This window comes from Thunnus thynnus, chromosome 8, assembly GCF_963924715.1.
Source record: "Thunnus thynnus chromosome 8, fThuThy2.1, whole genome shotgun sequence".
Lineage (NCBI taxonomy): Eukaryota > Metazoa > Chordata > Actinopteri > Scombriformes > Scombridae > Thunnus > Thunnus thynnus.
In genome coordinates this window covers 26,169,957-26,189,223 of record NC_089524.1, presented here as the reverse complement: position 1 = coordinate 26,189,223, position 19,267 = coordinate 26,169,957, and the positions used below count along the sequence as shown (strand labels likewise).

The 19,267-nt window shown below is 40.2% G+C and overlaps 1 protein-coding gene and 1 long non-coding RNA gene across 2 annotated transcripts; one reads left to right on the top strand and one right to left on the bottom strand.

The window, feature by feature from the left end:
- The first annotated feature begins 6,690 nt into the window (after positions 1-6,690).
- LOC137188463 (uncharacterized) lies at positions 6,691-8,219 on the top strand. The gene is made up of 3 exons (XR_010929414.1): positions 6,691-7,428; positions 7,861-7,931; positions 8,033-8,219. It is a non-coding gene; the product is annotated as an uncharacterized lncRNA (long non-coding RNA).
- Positions 8,220-12,012: 3,793 nt separating this feature from the next.
- On the bottom strand, positions 12,013-17,050 carry LOC137188118 (histamine H3 receptor). The gene is made up of 3 exons (XM_067597541.1): positions 16,527-17,050; positions 15,833-15,999; positions 12,013-14,126 (listed from the first exon to the last, which is right to left on the bottom strand). The coding sequence occupies exons 1-3, from the start codon at positions 16,801-16,803 to the stop codon at positions 13,263-13,265; spliced, it is 1,308 nt and encodes a 435-aa protein (XP_067453642.1). The 5' UTR covers positions 16,804-17,050; the 3' UTR covers positions 12,013-13,262.
- Between the last annotated feature and the right edge of the window lie 2,217 nt (positions 17,051-19,267).

Below are 19,267 nucleotides of genomic sequence, written 5' to 3'. Positions count from 1 at the left end.
GATCTTGCTGTAGTGCCACCCATAGATGAATCATGCTTACATTATACAGGATTATAAGGAATGTGTTTGTACACGTCTACTTAAGGTGGTTATAATTGTGCATTCAAGAATTATGGCGTCATATGCCAAAGAGGCCACATGAATTTGACAAGCAGTCACAGAAAAATGTATGTAGAAAACAAAACAAATGGGGTCATTCAGATACCAAATTTGGTGACGCTTGGATGGAACTTCTGGCAAGAGTTTCCAAAAAAGAACAAGGTCAGCAATAACATAAAGTGCTTCATTAATGCCCACAAGGTGGCGCTGTCCACCCCAACAACTATTTAGTTCTTGGTCTCTGGCCTAATCTTCCAGGAAATGTCAGTGAAATCTGCTGAGTAGTCCTCGAGGCAGGCACCTCTCTTGAGCAGAGGTAATTAAGCTCTCATGTCTGACACTCATAGTTGTACTATGTGTGCTGATGGGTTGTGTGCTGATTAATGTGAGTGGGTACCTCTGTGGAGACTTGCATTTGAGTTTGGTGTTTTACATAATGAATTTCAGTTTTGAATTGTTGTTTCTGCAACTTCAGGAAGCAGAGTTTTCCCTTCGTTACATAATACAAAACGCTCACAATAGCTGACTCCTTTGATACTGAGCCCAAGAGATGGTGTAGTTGTGTGTGAATAATCTGCTGGTGATTGTGTCTCTTTTGAACAGTTTCTCAACCTTTTCTTGACAAGTTTTATGGGTGACAAAATTCACATGAGCCTTGCAATTAGATGTCAAGTGAGTGTGAATATGACTTTGTATTTTCTTCACAAGAGCTTAGCGGAAACTCCAAATGCATTATATAAAAAGAGTTTCAAAACATGTTTTTCTATTAAACATATTTAAAAAATATTGAGGGCTTATTGTTACTATTATTTTCATTATCGATTAATCTGCCAATCATTTTTTGATAAATTGTTTAGTCTATGAAATGTCAGAGAATTCTGATATATTGTGTGCATCAGGTTTTTTTTGTGCCACCAAGCAAATCTTCATGTCTGATGTTTCTCCTGAGCGATTTAGTTATGTCACAGCCACTTTTCTTTGTGTAACAGTAGCACTTTGTCTTGCGCAGACAGCATTAACCTTATGAATGTCTGCGCTGTCTAGGAAAACCACTGCACGTCGGATTACAAGTTAAGGTGGAGATGGATGGATCCACAAAGCATTTGCAGAAATTGAATGTGTCACAGTTAAAGAAAAGGTGGATGTCTCTCCTCCTGGCAGCTTATCCAACACACATGGAGTCACTGAAAAGGTTTATAGCTGCTGGCTTGTAATACACATCACAGAAAGTGAAATGATTTCTTATTTTGTTCAGTTATTCCTCAAAGCTTGAAATAAATATTTACCAAATAATATGAAGAGGAAAGATATCTTCCTCTCCTACACCGCATGAAGATGTGTTGAAAGATTTGTTACGAAGCAAGATGGAGAGAGGTTTGTGTCGGCTATGGATGCTGCAATATCAGAGCTGTGTTGAACCTTGGATTCCTCCGATTTGATCTGACAGTGAAATTAAAATAAAGTGTGTGTAAGCCGATTATGTAAGGATTTATGAACATGGCTCTCTCAACAATTTGTTAATATTTTCAATCTTTTGTATATTAGCCTCATTTGCATTTGGGATATCCTGTATGTTTGTGGTCTTACGGCGCCTACAGATGGTTATTCCCAGTGACACTGTGCAATTCATATCATACTATGGACACCCCACGCTAAGAATTGGGAATGGCAGACTGAGATACAGACCTTCAAAACCAGAATGTAAAAAATCTGCTTCTCTGTGAGCTGGACAATGTTGACATTATCACAGCAGAATCTTCTGAAAATAGGAAAAGGTCAAACTGATATTGTAATAGATTCCCTGGCCTGGACAATAAATAACACTGATTTAATACACAGTCAAGCCAACGTAAATCATGGGAAATGAGACACATACTGCAGTCGTTTCAAATTCTCAGCCTGATGATGTTTGTGCCGGGATGTGGGGGATAAACACCCATCGATATCGCAGTATGCTCTTTACTGATAAAATGTTTGCACACATAGAAGTGCAGATATGCTTCACCTGGCTGGCTCTGAAATCAATACAACCCCTTGAGGGATTATGGTTTTTTTCTTCATGCTATTCAGTTGTTTTTTGACATTTTAGTCTTTTGAAGACTACTTGCGTTGGGATTCCCACATTCCAGTTTATGGCAGATGTTGTGTCAGCGGAAGCATCTGCTTGCTCAGCTGGTTCCTTCATTTCAGTTACAACACATAACTCTGAGCAGAAATTTACTAGCTCTCTACAGGCCCCGCTGTGTGTTAAACGCATTGCACTTGATGTGACACCTCATACCAAGAGACAAGACGAAATGCTGAAGTCACAGCGAGTCGTGTGTGTGGGAAAAGCAGGAAAACTTCAGAGGTGCTTGTATTTAAGATATGTGTAACACTCCTTTGGGTGTTGTACAAGACTAGATGTTTTTCTGTTGTTGTTGTTTTTTAACACAGGTGGCACTGAGAGAGCAAAGGATGTTTCTTGTGTCGAGGCTGGCAGTGGCTGTCAGCAGCCAACCACTGTTGGTCATTTTAAACATTATTAAATTCTACCAGAAATGAAGTCCCTGCAGATTGTGTGTGAAATGAGCACATGTGTGAAAGTACAGGTGCTTGTGTGTTCTGGGGATATGGGATTTCTGCAGGCTGAGGTAAAGACTGCTGCAATATTGAGCAACGTGCACAGAATATACATCTATCAGTATTTCACAGAGGACAGGAGAAGGGTTGAAACTACCTATGTGTCCATCATATTTAGCTGCTTTAAAAGAATCTTTCTGTATCTATGTAACCTGAAGCCAAACATGACTTTGTTCTGAATATCTAGGCTAAATGTTGTCAATGCCTGGCTGATGTGAAGAGACTGCAGCTTCATAATGGCCGATGTCAGCGAAAGGGTTTTGTTTTTTAGTGGCAGACACTCACACAGCAGTCAATAAGGTCTAGGCCTAGTCCTCAGTTTATAATGATTCAAAACAAGCTGAAAAGGAACACTTCAGGCTAAGAGTCTCTCAGCCGACTGAAGGACAGCAAATGTGTCTTCTTTTTTTTTGTTTAAAGACATTTTTCCAATTCTAATCCTTTGTCCCTGTGTTGTTTCTATATGCCAAATATGTGTCCTAAAATCATGTTTGAGTATTTTTTATGTCAAAATCCTTGTTTTTTCTCTTCCTGTAAAACATTTTCATTAGTTTGGTGACTCATCTGGAACTCAGGACCGTATAAAAAAATATATCCATCTACAATGAAATGAAAAATTATCCTTCCCCTTTTATTGCTGAATATTTGAATATTTGAATATTTTCAACAATATATTCCCTCTTTCTTTAGCTCTGTTCTGGTTTCCACCAACTCCTAAAGAAAATATCTTGCTCTTTGGTTGCTGAAGGCTCCACTTTGTTCACCAGCTAGTTGCTAATGGTGCCATGGCATTGGCACTGAAAGCCCATTAGTCCGATGGCCCGTTATCCCAAAAACAAAAGCCCACTGCTCTGAAGGCCCATTGCTCCAAAAACACACATTCTCCTTGGAGTTTTTTGCCCTTAATATCTTAGTGTGTTTTGACGTGCAAACCCAAACCCTAACCCCAACCGTAAACACACAGTGGCGTGCGTCCGCTGTCGTAAGGGGGGGGGGGGGGGGGTGCAGTGGACAGGGCCAGCAGTCCCTGAACTCCAACAACTCCAGAGTGTGTATTTTTGGAGCAACGGGTGTTTGTTTTTGAGATAACGGGCCATTGGACTAATGGGCTTTTGGTCCAATGGGACATTTTTCAAACTACTGGAGTTTCGGAATAATGGGCCTTCGGACTAATGGGCAGTCCCCTCACTAACTGTGTCTGTCTGCTGTTTGGTGCTGAGCAAGAAGCTTCATAGGGTTTATAGTAGCATGAAAACAGCTACGTGCTGCGTCTGAAAATGGTTCTACAACAGCGGTGTGAGTGAACCAAAACAGAAAAGCTGCAGGCCAGAAAACCAATACAATGAGTAAAACGGCGCTATAAAACTCTGTAGAGGCGAGAGAAAAAGTAATACATTTCAGTGGGTTCATCACTACAAACAAACTGTCATATAAGTAATAAGGTAAGCAGTCATGCAATCTGTTGTTTATATAAAAATATTGATAATAGACCCTTTGATTAAATAAATTGGAAAAAAAAGCCCAATAACTTGAATAACTAAAATTGTGCCTTTAAGTCTGATCTAAATGGCTGTATTCATCTAGAAATGGTCATAAGCCGACTTAATTGCTAATTTAGAAACACATGGCAGACCATCAAGATAATAAATCAACAAAACAAAAAAATACCATGCTGTGCAAAATGAAAATGTGTGTTGTTCGTGTTCAGATGAGCATGAAATCTAAATATGAAACCTGACAATCAGAAGACTGCTGTGCTCCTGATGTGTGTGAACATGACATGCTCCACTGTCAGAGCAGGTGTATGGCTTCCCAGGACAGATGCCAGGTAGGGGGGAAATAGGTGCGTCATCACCCTAAATGGCATTTGTGTATGTATGCCGGGCAAATTCGTTTTTCTGTATACTCATCCAGATGAGCTGTGTGCACTTTTTCTGGCTGCTCCCCTCAGAGTGCTGAATTAATATACAAAACGAGGTCAAAAGTAATCAGGTTGCATCAGTGAGTCAGTGAGTGACAAGTGACAGTGAGTCAGTGAGCGAGAAGTGACACCTGAATGGCAGACGTGATAAGTTAATGTAGGGCACAGAAACGTCACGCTGCTTCCGAAGTTTCCTGAATCCTCTCTTCATATCTGTAGAGGAAAGTTGTTAAAGGCTTTGAAGACGCTCTGTGTGACGCAATTCATCACACTCACTGCACTGCACTGAGAGGTTTTTTTATTTATAGATAATACATACAATAGATCAACTTATGATACATATTCACAACACACAATATATGTATTCCAACACTGGTAGTGATATCTAATTGTAATGGTTGTCATAGCTTCTGTTGGATCCAGGTTTACTTTTCAGGTGACCTTTGACTTTAATTAGCCGTGATTGTCATAATAATAACAAACTTTATTGCACTTATATGATATTTACAGAGTCAAAATATACTACAGAGTGATAAAAAGGGAGGACAAAGGTTAGCAGCAACAGCATAATGGATGAAAATAAAATAACTGCTATAGACCTATTTGAAAAGTAGGCTATTTAAGATAAACAACAATTCAAGATAATAAAATCAATTCATGTCTGGTATTTCAATATCACTGATCTTCACGTCCCTTCTGGTCACTCTGAAACTGCACACAGATCACCTGTCTTAAATATGATAAAATGATAGATCAGAAAAATCTGTATTGCTTGTATAAATGTTAAACTACAAACTGAGAGTATTTGCAGGATCTACTGAGTGTAATTGGTGGCACCCTGGGGAGCAGCAAACATACAGTATGGCTCAGATTGTAATCAAGTGGAACAGAAGGCTGACGGTTTATAGACACAATCTGCACGATTAAAAAAAATAACAAGTATCAAGATGTCAACTCTATGTTTTTGGCTGGATACAGCAGACTTTGTGCCAAAGCTCTACACATTATCTTCGGTCTTGAACGGGACAACTGGAAGGCATAACTGCATTATTAATGCCATAGAAATCACAAGTGATATTATAGCTTCAGGCTTTGTTTGTCAAATCCACTGCTTGGCAACCTGATCATGCTCATTATTTTATTATTCATGTATCTGTGGCCCTGGACAGTTCGGGAGTTTGGGAATAGGATCTCGATGAAACAGAGAACAGAGAGCGTTATGAGCATTGAACCTTATCCCCTGGAAAAATGACTTTCAATGAAGTAAAAAATCTCAGGTGTTGCAAACTCTGACAATCTCAGATGACAGAGGTGGAAAGACTAATTTTTTGGACTTAGTAATGTTTCTGGAGATGGTACCGGCTTGGTGAATTGAGGTACACCTTAATAACTTGTGAAGTTTAGACGCTTTGCTCTGTAGCACTTTAGAAAACCTCTTTGTTAAGCAACATGTAGTAGTTCCTGATGCAGCAGCCAGGAGGCATTTTAAATTGTTTGGCTAAAAAAAAAAAAAAAAAAAAAAAAAAAAAAAACTCTCCTCCCCTCACTGAAGCACTGCAACTCCTAAAGGTGAGAATGCGTCAAACTGTATAATCTGGATGCTGCCAAAAGGGAACACAACATTTTGTGGATAAATACACGTAATTAAAAAAAAAAAAAAAATCACTCCAGGTATTTGTTATCTCAGCTCACCCTTCAATCACTTTGTCTTGCATCTTTCAAGGATTCTCAACTTTCATTCATTTAAATTAAAAAGATTTCTTGTCAGGAACATCTACTACTCATCTATCCTGGCACACTGAAAGCCTTAATGCAATTATTTTGCATCAGTCTGACTTTTCTCCAGATAACTTTATCTTACTACAGACAGGCTTCTCCAATACAAAAAGAAATTAATAACCAGAAAAGGTCATCTGACTGGAAATATAAAAACAATATATTAAGTAGTTAAAGGGGAAACATTGGATCAGCTAGAAAATGCCTATGTTACAGTTCACAGTCGTTAGTATTGTTTCTTATTTTTAGCCATGCTAGCGGACTGGCTCTATGGATGGCCATGGCAGTTGGTCTGTTGGTCCACCACTTTGGTCCAGACTGACATACCGTTTCTCAAGAACTATTTGAAGGATCACCATGAAATTTGACATTAATGATTCCCAGAGGATAAATCCTAATCTTTGGTGATCCCCTGATTCACCTCTAGATCCACTGTGAGATTGATATTTGTGGCTTTGAGTGAAATATCTCAACAGTTATTGGATGGACATGCATTCGTGTCCTCCACAGGATGAATTATAACTACTTTGGTGATCCCTTAACTTTCAGCTAGCACCATCATCTCGTCAAAATCTAATTTTGTCCAATACTTTATGACTAAATACCTAAAGGTTAAGGCTGGTTATTTTCTATATTTTTCTTATTGTCAACAAATCTCATGTGCAGAGTCAAACCAACAATGAATTGATCGACTTAAGTTTTGTGTTTGTATCCAAAGCCTGATATATCTTATTCCTTTGTGTCGTAGACTTCTGTTGTTGTCCAAAAAAACAATTCAAAACATGTCAATGAGTCACACCTAGTTGCAGGTCTTGATGTGTAGCACTTTAAATGAAGTGGTGTCGCACACAGAACTACTCTCCAAATGGTGAAAACCTGATTGCTGTTATTAGTCTTTGGAACAATTTTTAAACAAACTAACGTGACCATAATCTCTGGGACAACAGTTTGTCTCATTGATGTGTTTTTAACAGTTTTTGGACAACAACGAAGGTCTGCAGCACAGAGAGGTAAGATATATCTGGCTTTGGATACGCACACAATACTTGTTTGCAGATCATTTCACCAGCCAACTCCTTTAATGACATTCCCAGCAGTCTCAGCTGTACTTTGTTCCTCAGCGTGCTAACATGCCAATGCTGAGTTGGTATAATGTTTAACACGTTCACCATCTTGGATTAGTTTGTTAGCATGTTGATGTAAGCATTTAGCTCAAAGCACCGCTGTGCCTGGGTACAACCTCACAGGGCCACTACCATGGCTGTAGACTGTTGGCATTGTTTTAAAATAATGACAACATTATTCATTATTTGTTGTCAGTGGTCATATAATGACTGTCAGGGCCCCTGTGTCTCCCCTGTCTGTTTGTGTGTGTGTGTGTGTCTTGGGCATGGCTTCCCTGACCGGGCACCTGGTTCAACTCCACACCTGTCTGCAATCAGCTCATGTACTCACAGCTCAAGTACTCCACCTCCCCTTCCACTCATCACCGGATTGTCCAGGCAGCTCAGTGGTAGCTACTCTCTCTCTGGGCCGCTCAGTATTCTTAGTACTTACGTTATTTTCTCGTGATCTCCTTGTGCAACTTACTAATCCGACTTCTCCTGTGTCCAGGTCTCCAGTGCCAGCTCGTCCACTGCGTCATCGCTTTCTACACTGCCCACTCTTCAGCCACACCACACCATATTCACCCAGCCACCAGCCAAGCTCCACCATACAACTCCCCTACAGCCTGTCTGCCCCTTGCCATCGCCAGCCCCCCCCCCCTTCTTCCCTCCACATCCAATTTACTCATTAAAACCATCCCATCTTATCCATTCCTCTCTGTTTCTGTGTCTGCTTTTGGGTTCAAAACATCCTTAGTCTTAACAATGACAAGTGAGGTTCATGATCTGTAACAACTGTTTCCTAGAAACTGCAAACCAGTGACACAAACTCAGTAAAGTGGGACATTTCCTGTCTGTGTCAGTTCATTGGCTGTCACTCACCCTGACACCACTTCACTGATAAGCAGAGGAGCACATGGCTCATGGCTGGAAGACTTTTACATAACAGTATCTGTCAGTACGTAGTTGAAAGTTATGAACTATTATTTAACTCATTAGAATTCAAGACATTGCTGGCCCAAATTGGATAATTAGTTTGCAGTAAATGACAAATTAAACGGAAACATATACGGCGCAATTCGGAAATTAATGAAGGAAAAAGTCATGTTTGATTGACCTCGTGGGAAGAGGATTTTGTGGAGTGTTTCTCTGTAGGCAATTATCATGTTTAGGGCACAGTTCAATTGAGAACTCTGGCAGAGCAGTCTGTGATGTTTTGGGTCTGTGCGTGGAGCCTGTTTCACATTGACCTCAGTGAACTGCAGGATGCTGTTTATTCACTGTTTTTCATCAGATTTCTGAGTCTTTAGAAACTACATCACCATAGAAAGCATTATTCCCTGCTGTGTGGATCCTTGTTAAAGAGTTGATAACAGCATCATCAGCAGCTGCCAGGTTGCGTCTTTGTTCATAACTCCTGCTGTCTCTGGTTTGGTAGAGTGTACAGTAGGAAATAAATGGAAAATCAACTCCTTGCATTGTTCATACCCTGATTGCAATGATTTTTTTTGGATTTGGATTTTTTCTTGGACAAACCTTGAACAGTCTGAGCATTAATCTTACTCTCAGCTGGATTGCATTGCCAGTTCTTTCCAAAACAGCTCATCTATTGTGACTGTGAATATTGTTCCATATCGGAGTAAAGTAAAGAAAGCGAGCAATGGAGCACGCTACTTTCAAAAGCATTTCCAGCAAAATATACAGTGTTCTTTTTCTTTTGTTTTTACAAATGACTTGTGTTTTCCTGTAGCTTATCAAACACATGTTGTCCATCTCTCGAACAATCAATCTGCTCAAAAAAAGCCAGAGTTCTGTGTTTTCACCCTCCAGTCCTGAGCTGGAGATCTCATCTGTGTTCTGTGCTCACAAGATATTTGGTTCAATAACAATTATATTACTGTCACCATATTTGTATCCCAAAGCCATTCAAACATGAACCAGATGGATGTGAACCGCTTCCAATTTTCTTTTTGAAAGGCTGTAGATATTGGTTCTTAGGTCTCCCACAGCGCACAGAGACAATGCCAATCCTGGCGCTGAGCAATTTGTTTTCTATTTGCAAGTCCACCTGTGTCTCTGCACAGGTTACCTAAACTACAGTCTATTCAACTCATCCTCTGCTGACCTTTTAAGAAATGTCTCCAAATTGACTTTGTCACCGTTTTTTTTTTTTGGGGGGGGGGGGGGGGGGGGGGGGAGAAGCCACTTGCACTCCTCCACTCAGAAGTCTATTTCAGTTGAGATAGATTTGAGAGGCACACATGACGGTCATGTCTCATGTGTCTCAGATCTTTGGATCTGTTTAGGAAAAAGCATTTTCACCTCTCAGCTGCGGTTTTACAGGCAGAAAACACTTACAGTAACCGACGCATAAAAACACTATTATTAAATGAGGTCAGTGGGAGAACAACACCACTGCATAGACCACATAAATCTACATGTATTTATCCTTAAGACGAGACAAAAAGAATTCTGGATGGTGTTAGAAGAGAAGGGACAGCTAACTTTCTTAAAACAAAAACCACTTAATGTGGTTTGTTGTATCCACAGTCAGGAGTAAAAATGGAAAATCTTTCCAAAGTTGTCGTCTGCTGAAAGAAATCACTAAATGCGTTGAAAGATACTGATCTTCTGCATCCGTTCCTGTATTAAAAATGGCACAGTCCTGGACCTTTGAACTCACCATCTAAACAGTTTACACACACTGCATGCTTCATCACTGTTTCTGTAGGAGTATTTATTGGAATACATGACACTCAAGACATGTTGTTGAGTTTGTTGACTGGAAGACGGCAAAGTAGAAGCCAGCATCATTTGGGCCGTAAAGTATACCCCCGCAGCCCCCGCCTGTAAAACAACTATCTTTTTTTTTTTTTACCGTGACGTAGGAAAATCTTGTTCTTTCCTCACAGTACAGTTCTGTAAGTAGTATTGAGTATTTGATTATTAAATCCTGCACTCCGCAACAATGTGTAATGGGGAGGAGTCAAATGTGCAAGACCATGGACAGGTCCTGTATCTTAACAGACGCAGGGTCAGCACCTTTACTCGCTCTGCTGTGTTAATTTGTGCCTCAACGGCCCCCCCCGGCCTTAAAAAAATCAAAATATTTTTATCAAGGGCCCACTCAAGGATAGCCACGGGGGGGCACGGTTACATTATGGTGCTGAGCATCATCAAGTTAGACTTTCTTTTCAACACCATGAATTGGTTGCCACAGTATGTGCGTCCCATGGTTCGACAATCTCCAAAGGGTCTGTTTTTTCTCTCAAGTAAAATGTCCCATAAGTCCCACAGGACAGAGTGATACTGTTGTTTCCTGGCAGTCTTTGTTGTTTCCTGGCAGTCTTCAATCCCTAAGGATGCATTCTGATATATTTTGTTTCTGTTCGTCTGTGCAGGAAATATGTAACAAAGGTCAAAGCCCTAAAGTTCTGTCACTTATCATGTGCTTGTTATCATATAATAAAAGCTTGACAGCATTCTTCAAAATAAGAACTCCTCACTTTCACTGCAGTGTTAAGTCTTTTGTGATGACCTGAGCTGTCTAAGGAACTTTTTTAATATTTTTATGTGAGTATTTCTGAGCTCATCAGAAATTTGTCAGGTGTGTGCATCATAAACACACCACAGCTTCCGTTCACACGCACAACAAGATTCCTCTCCACCCACTCATGCCTGAGCTGGCTCATGTCAGCCTTATCTTGTCCTGTCTTATCACAAAGACCAGAAAGTATTACAAACCTTTAACCTCTCACAAAACACTCACAGCAATAGTTTGACATTTAGGCATATATGCTTATTTGCTTTCTTGTGTTGGATGAGAAGCTTCATACCACTCATGATTTTATGCTAAATATGAAGCTACAGCTAACAGCCAGTTAGCTTGACTCAGCGTAAAGACTGGACAAAAGGTGGATCAGCTAGGACGGCTCTATCCAAAAGAAACAAAATCCATCTACCCGCCCCTTTAAAGCTCAATAATTGATAGTATATTAGAAGTATATTGTGTGTATATTGTATTTGTTTCATTCTAACAAGTGTAAAAATGACAATTTGTAGTTTTACAGGGTATTATGTGCCAGATGACAGGCCCGGCAATGTGACTTTCTAGAGGCACAAACAAATAAGATATAACGTGTTGATGAATTAGCTGTAAGATGTGTTCAGACAGAAATGAAATTCACCAACAGCCAGTGTACCAACTGTAACACTGGCAAGTAAAAACAGACACAAGTGAGTGTATGGGAGTGAGCCTATGACTCTAGTTCTTTCCTTTCCTTTTCCTTTTGCTTTCGTCTCTGTGCGTTTATGGAGCTGGTAGATTCACAAAGCCTGCTCAAGTTTAAACATTCAATTTGCGTGGATACATCAACCTCCTCATCTAACTCTCTCTCTCTCTCTCTCAAGGAAGTGAATAGATATATTTCCCAAAATATTGAACTGGTCCACATTTTACCAATAACATGTACGATTGCAAAGCTTACATAATTTTAGTCAGTTTTCTTTTTATTCTTTCTTTGGCTACTTCACACCAACACACATTCATAGCCAAGATACAAAGTAGTCAAGTAGTAGTTTGGGTGGTAGAAACCAGTCAAGTCTTTGAATAAATACTGCATTTTAAGAACACAACAATCTAGTTGGCATAGATATTATTGTACAAAAGTTTGTCCTCATTTCATAGTGTTGTACATTTGGAGCATCAACAAAAAAACCTCTTTAAAGTGTAGTGCAGATTCAGTGTTACAGCTGATTTCCCCTACCTTTACACCACTTTTCAGATAAAATGATATAAAACATTACTGTGATAAAAGTACACTCAGTAGTCAGTAAACAAATGCAGGTCATTCTCTTCTTTTCAGGTGCTTTTAACTTTGAGGACTTCACAACCTATTGCTGCATGATGAAAAGCTTGAAAAGTATCATTTTGAAGACATATGCAAAAGGAGAGATGGAACATCTCAAGGGGTTATTCCTAATCGAGAATTTCCAATAAAAGGCCTTACTTTCTTTTAAAAATTAACAGCTATGTGAAACTCTGAGGTGAAACGGTTTTATGCAAAAATGAGATTATGAAACTTTATAAAACTGTAAAAGACCAGGAAATCCTTCGTTCACATCAATTTGAACTAAATAGGAGTTGAAAGGTTTTCCCATCACAGCAGCCTTGTGAAGAACCTGAAGTTGTTGTCTCCCTCCGCTGTGCTTTCATCCACACAGACCATAATTTAACAACTTGGTGTGCTGTAGTTCTCATATAATATCTTAGACTAAATTATGGTAATCACCTTCTATCTGTCATCATTTCACAGCTTTCGGCACATAAAGAACTCAGTGGTGAGAAAGCCTGGAGCCACGTCACTCCTTCCTGTCCTACTTAGAAAGATTGTCTGTGAAGGTTAGCTTACATTTTGAAATTAAGATGTACATCATTTGAAAAATCTGACATTGGCTCTTGGGGGTGCTTTAATCAAGGGCAATTGTATTGTAAAGGTGCTTTAAGAGTCCACTGCTTTACCATGTCATTAAGAATACAGTTTCCTTTCTTGCACACTGTTCATGACTTTGTAACACTGTTGTATTGCTGTCAAATATGTAGTGACAATCCTCACAGAACTCACACTAACGTAAGCATTTCTCTTATTTTATATGGAAGAACAGTAAATGAATTTTAATAGTGTTTGACCCACAACAGTTTCTGCATTCATCAAGCGTGGAAGTGATACTGAGTTCATCTAACAAGACTGAGCCTCAATCTGAGGCTGGACTGATTGTCTTTTAGGACACAGTATCTTTGAGAAAGCCCTTCGAAAGCTGCTGTGGCAGAGTGGGTACAAGAACGGGTTGATGGCAGAGTTCAACCACAGAAGCCAGAATGTCATCTCGTACCAGTAGTTCGCCACACATTTACCGCTGCAGGCAGCACGGATAATCATTAGTAGAGTGTAAGGAGCCCAGCAAATCCCAAAAATGCAGACAATAATGGCCAAAGATTTGGCAATCTTTTTGTCTCGGGAAAGACGAGACCCCTGTGTTCTGCGGCCAGGTGCCATGCAGGAGGCCGTGGGCTGAAACAGCCTGGAGTTGTTTCTGCTGGGAGAAAACTTCTCCCTCTGCGTGAATATGTGACTGTTGTTTGGGTCCCCGCTGGAAGACGGGGACAGGATGTCGTCATCCTCGATAACTGCAGAGATAGCAGTGGGCTCGCTGGACGACACCTTCCGAGTCTTGACAAAAAACACAGACCAGCCTCCTCCTCCTCCTTCTCTGTACATCTTACTGTTCCTCTGCATCTTGGCATTGTCCTCAGCACCGGTGTTCCCGCTCTTGTTCCTCCGATGGATGTTCAGGTAGATGCTGAGGTTGAAGAAGGCCACAGACACAAACGGAGTGAAGAACTCAAAGGTAGAAGCACTGAGCAGGAAGTACCAGGTGAAATAAAACTCGGCATAGCACTCGTGGGCCGGGACAACACTCACACCAACAATCGTCTCCCAGAAGATGATGGCGGGGCCATAGAGGAGGAAGGCCAACGCCCACACTGCCACCATCTTGAACACAGCCTGGCGGGTCATGTTTCTCTGCGCTCTGTATTTCACCTGTGTCAAAAGAAAGGCATTATGAACAAAGCACTATGCACAGATAAAAAGGAAACAAACTCTGCCATAAAATAACACAATTTGTTACATTTCAAACAGCAACAGCTGCTTGCATATTAACTGGCTGACAAACGCACTTGCTTCTGCTCTGAGTGGTTTGTTCTAATGAGCCCCTGTTTGTATTGTGCTGCCACAGAGCAGCAGAGTGACACTGTAAATAAAACCTACTCATCAGGCTCTTATTCCACAGTGTGTCACTGAAGCCAAAGAGAGAGGGGGGAATGTAAGGCTGAGAGCCACATTCACTGATGCAGTACAAGAGTGTGAAAGAGACATCTGGTTTCTCCAGATCCACTCCTCCCTCATCAGCACCCATCGCTCATTCCCTTCGCGCTCGCTCCATTTTCACATCACCTCTTCTCAGTCTAAACTCTTTCATTCAGCAGAACTCCTCCATTTATCACAATCCCTTTTTGTTGTTGTTTTTTCCTCTTTTTCTTTGCCTCAAACCATCTAATGTCTCTCTGCAGTTGCGACAGCTGTGAGACACTGATGCTGCTAATGTGACTCTGGTTAAAGAGCGAATTTAAAAATCCCCTTTTCTGAGTCAATGAATAATGAAATAGAGCCACTTCACGGTGGTAATAATTGATTCATTCCTCAATCTCAAGTGCTCATCACAAAAGCAAAGGTAAATTAAATTGTAAATTATAGAAATCAAATAAATAAATTAGGTTTTAAACTAAGCCACTGGGATCTAACAATTGTTCGAAACAAGATAAAAACAGCCACAAGCAAAGAGTTGTGACCTATTAGCATACACTGTTTAGTAAGCAGCTAAATCAAATTCATTTTCTGCAAAAGCGGCGTCTCACGAATTTAGTAAATTAAAAATAACACAGGCTGCTGCATCATAAAAAACATTCACATGGAAACATCTCAGTTTTATGCCTATCAAGCAAGAATGTTGTCTGGGAGATTTTTTATAACTGATGACTAACCATGAAGAAAATATCTGGTTTTACACTGATGAAGCTAATAGGGGCAATAAATATCTTGGTTGTTTTTGTTATGGTTTAAAGGGCTCCTCCAGCAGTTTAGTATTTCACATCCAAAGTTGACAGACTCGCTAGAGACAGAATTTTAAAAAGAATGATCCAATCGAAGCAGCAGAGGCCGAGATATTTGTGATTTTAGTCTCTGCTCTGAGTCAAGTTCCAAAAAACGCTGGGTCCTACAATTCCCATAATGCAACACAATAGCATCCTTCATTAGACTCTCCATGCCTCCTGAACACCCACTTCTTCCCAAACCCTACACCTCCAGTTTGTAATGCAGGTTTACTGTCAAAATGATGATGACATCATCAGGGGTTATTTTATTCAAACTTTAAAAAGTTCCTCCAGAGTCACATAGACATCGTACAACTGTTGTACAACGCACTGCTGTTGTCACAGTTAGGGTACGTGACCTTTACGTGTGAAATCAGTGGAGTGACCCGATGTTTCAAGCTCTGCGTTGAAACTGTTTGGACAAAATGATAGATTAAAGCCAGACACCCTTGTAGGGGAATAAAGCTGTGAATGTAAATTACTTTTCTCTGCAGAGCAAGCTGCTCCAAGGAGTGACACCTTTTAGTATTGACTCTGGTAGGGTCAGTTATGTGTGTGTATGTGGTAATGAGCACCTCTACAGCCCGTACTTACTGCTCTTGTGACTGACAGGAAACGGTCATAACTAATGAGGACAATGTTGAAGACTGAGGCAGTGCAGAGCAGGTAGTCCACGACCAGCCACACCTTGCAGAGACCCTTACCCAGCATCCAGCGGCCTGTCAGGTTGTACGGGATGTACACTGGGATGCAGAAGGCACCTGGAACAGGCACACACACACACACACACTGCATGATAATTCAACCCCCATCCAATACTACAGGATTAACATTCACACCTCTCCACATCTCAGTGGAGATGTGAGACCACTTGGTTAATTGTGATGGGAAAAAAAACTCCAACCCTCTGCAGTGGGTCAGGGTTAAATGAAAGACATTTTAGAAATAAGAGAAGTGATTGTTCCATTTAAGAGAAGAGTGTAATTTATCTAATGCTGCAGATAAGAGCAGCACAATAAAAGGGCTGTGAATGCCTCACAAAAATGAATTGCAACCTGTTATCTGTTTTAAAGGGATGCTACAAATACAAAAATATACAAAAAATATACAACAGGCTACTCCATGGTAAATATAACGCATGAATGAACCAAAACGGACGATGAGATCACCCTGAACTCGCCAATATGACACACTCATTCATGGGGAGGAACAAAAGACTTGAAGAGACACATTGGAGCGAACTGACGGGGGGGGGGCAAGGAGAAGACGAAGAGAGGCACCAACTCACCCACGAGAAAATCAGATATAGCCAGGTTCAGAAAGAAGTAGTTGCTTTGGTTTCTCAGGGTTTTATCCACAATGAAAGCCATAATGACCAGCGCGTTTCCAGCCACCACCACGACCACCAGAGTCACCATGAGCACTGATAAGATCACCACCAGGTAGCCCGGGAGGACAGTCCCAGCCTCAGACACAGCAGGAGTCAAGTTGCCGCTGGAGTTGGACTCCAGGATATGTGCCCCCATAGTTAATTTAAAGCCAAAATCATTGTAGACCTTTCTCATGTCACGCACAGAAACACCGAACAAGTCCAATTGCGCGCCCAAACGATCCGCTCCACTTTACCAAGGTGTCAAACATGACTGAAGACCTGTGATTAAATGAAAACACTTTCCCCAGATCTTCCATTTTCCCCCCTTAGAATAGTTCAGTGATCTGGAGGGACATAAATTTCAATTAAAGCTTAATTTTTAATAACAATAATTGTAGGTCCTCTGGGTGCTCTCTCCTCTGGCTGCTGGATCTGTGCCTACCGCGAGCGCACAGATGCTTTTGCCATAGCTGTCAAGACCACCAGAATAGACAAAAGGCACAACATCCGGTCATATTTTCAACATAAACGTCTTACTGCAACATTTTTGAGAGTAGCCAAGGTTACAAAGAATGACAAGTACGCATTCAAGAAGCAATAGTTGGGTATTGAAATGCAGTGTTTTCTCAACATATAACATCATGGAACATCTGGTACTTAAAGCTGGCATGCTGACTTAAAGGCAGCTATAATACAAAAGACAGCTGAAATGCTACAAGCTTGTGCAAATCTCTCTTCAGTGGGTCAGTTGTTCATCAGATCAAAACCACCCAAAATATACTAAATCAGTTTAAAATGTCCTGAGTGTGTGTTTGTTTTCTGGGAGACAAAGCGTCGCTTACGCTTTTATTTTGAAGGCAATACAACTTCCGATCTTTCTCGGGTGATATCTGTTCTCTTGACGTTGAGCTTCTTTGTCCAACCAGCACCTGATCAAAGGCTGAACTCTGCAATCAAAAGCTGAAGTGGTCCAGACGCATGAAGCAGACTGAGATGGAGTGAACTGAGCGGCTGGCAGCAGGATGTCTGCAAGGAGGCTTTCACTAGCAGACAGATGTTTACATCTACACCACATCCAGTTCAGTGATTCAGATAGATGTTTACAACTACAGCACATCCAGTTCAGTGATTCAGATAGATATTTATTAATACACCAGTGATTCAGTTAGTGATTCAGAGGTCAAAGTCCTGATAAATCCACTCGATAAAGCCTGAAGACATGGAAAAAGAAATACCATCTTCTTTTCCTGTTACAATATGGAAAGTTAGTTTAATTTTAGAAAAGCTGCGAGGTTGTCAGCGTCCTGATCCTGATGAACACAGAGTTCTTTTTGAAAAATTAAATGTCAAGGGTGATAATACATGGAGCCTAAAGCTGTTCAATATTAAATAAGTCATTATTATATCGTATTAAGTTATATTAAAACTCAACTCATTATGAAATGGTATTTTATCTAACAGTTTTATTAGAGTTCCTTTTTATTTCATCATAGGAATATTCATTTCAAAATGCCCTAATGCTAAATTATGTTTTGATTTCATAATGGTCTTTTCCCCAAACACTTGCCCCCAGCCTCCCAGCATTAAAGTGCTGCTGAGGTAACTTAATTAAGCATTTAGCTGCTGCTGTTGACACTGACCTGACTCCTCAATCCGATCAGTTGAATGTTTGAGCTTCACTGTGTAGAATGATGTAAGTGCAGAGTTTGACACTGAAGTCTGTTCCCATATTCATCTGCTGAAAGTGGAAAGTTTCTCTCTGTTTACCTTAAAGTGCTTGAGACGTGTACTTACGAGCATGATTCGTGACATCACAACTAGTTTTGAGCCAATCGTTGTCTCGCATGCAATTTAAACAAGGGTGAGGTAGAAACTTGAAACCTCCAGTGCAATGAATTAGAACTAGACACCTTGTGTCCAGCAGTTAAACTTTTGAAATGAACAATATTTACATTACATTAAGGAGAATGAGTAGATGTCATTTTAATTATGCTGATTAGGTCAATTAGTTTTTTTTGTGATTAAAGACATATTAGACACAAATTGTGACTCAAATCGGAGTATTTTAATATACCTTACATGTGTCTGTAGGGGATCTTTAATTTATTTTACAATTGATTGGTTCATTAATATCATATTTCACACTTCATGTTTTTATTCAATTACCTCTTACTCTTTTATTTTTTATATACTGAACACTTTGAGCAGGCATTGAAAGGATATTTTTATTCATTATTATAGGATTATTGCTGCCAACCATGAAATAGCAATCAAATTTGATCAAGGCTACATCAAAGTTCTCCCAAGGTGTGTTGTCACATTAACAGCAGGAACAAGTGCAGGGACGAAATTTGAAATTTCTCAAGTAGGTTAATCATCCTCCTCAGCCATGAGTATGAATTTAGCTCCATGAGCTCTTCACAAGCCTCTAAAAAATATGATTAAGGGCTGAGATGATGAGTTCAGCATGATGACAGCTTTTCAGGGAGAAAAATCGCTCAGCTAAGTGAATTAGTTGTAATTATTCTCAATGGCTGAAATGAACAGGCAGCTTTGTACACGGACATGGAGGAAATTTCAGGAATCTCAGCATATTGTGACCCAGTTACCATTTAAATGAAATGTCCTTTTTGGATCAGGTTATCAGTTTCATTCCA

Excerpts from the sequence above, each read along its gene's own strand:
- LOC137188118 (XM_067597541.1), bottom strand. The coding sequence starts at position 16,803 with ATGAGAAAGGTCTACAATGATTTTGGCTTTAAATTAACTATGGGGGCA. Across the intron at positions 16,000-16,526 it reads TATATCTGATTTTCTCGTGG|GTGCCTTCTGCATCCCAGTG; the intron begins GTGAGTTGGTGC and ends TGCCTGTTCCAG. Across the intron at positions 14,127-15,832 it reads TCCTGTCAGTCACAAGAGCA|GTGAAATACAGAGCGCAGAG; the intron begins GTAAGTACGGGC and ends CTTTTGACACAG.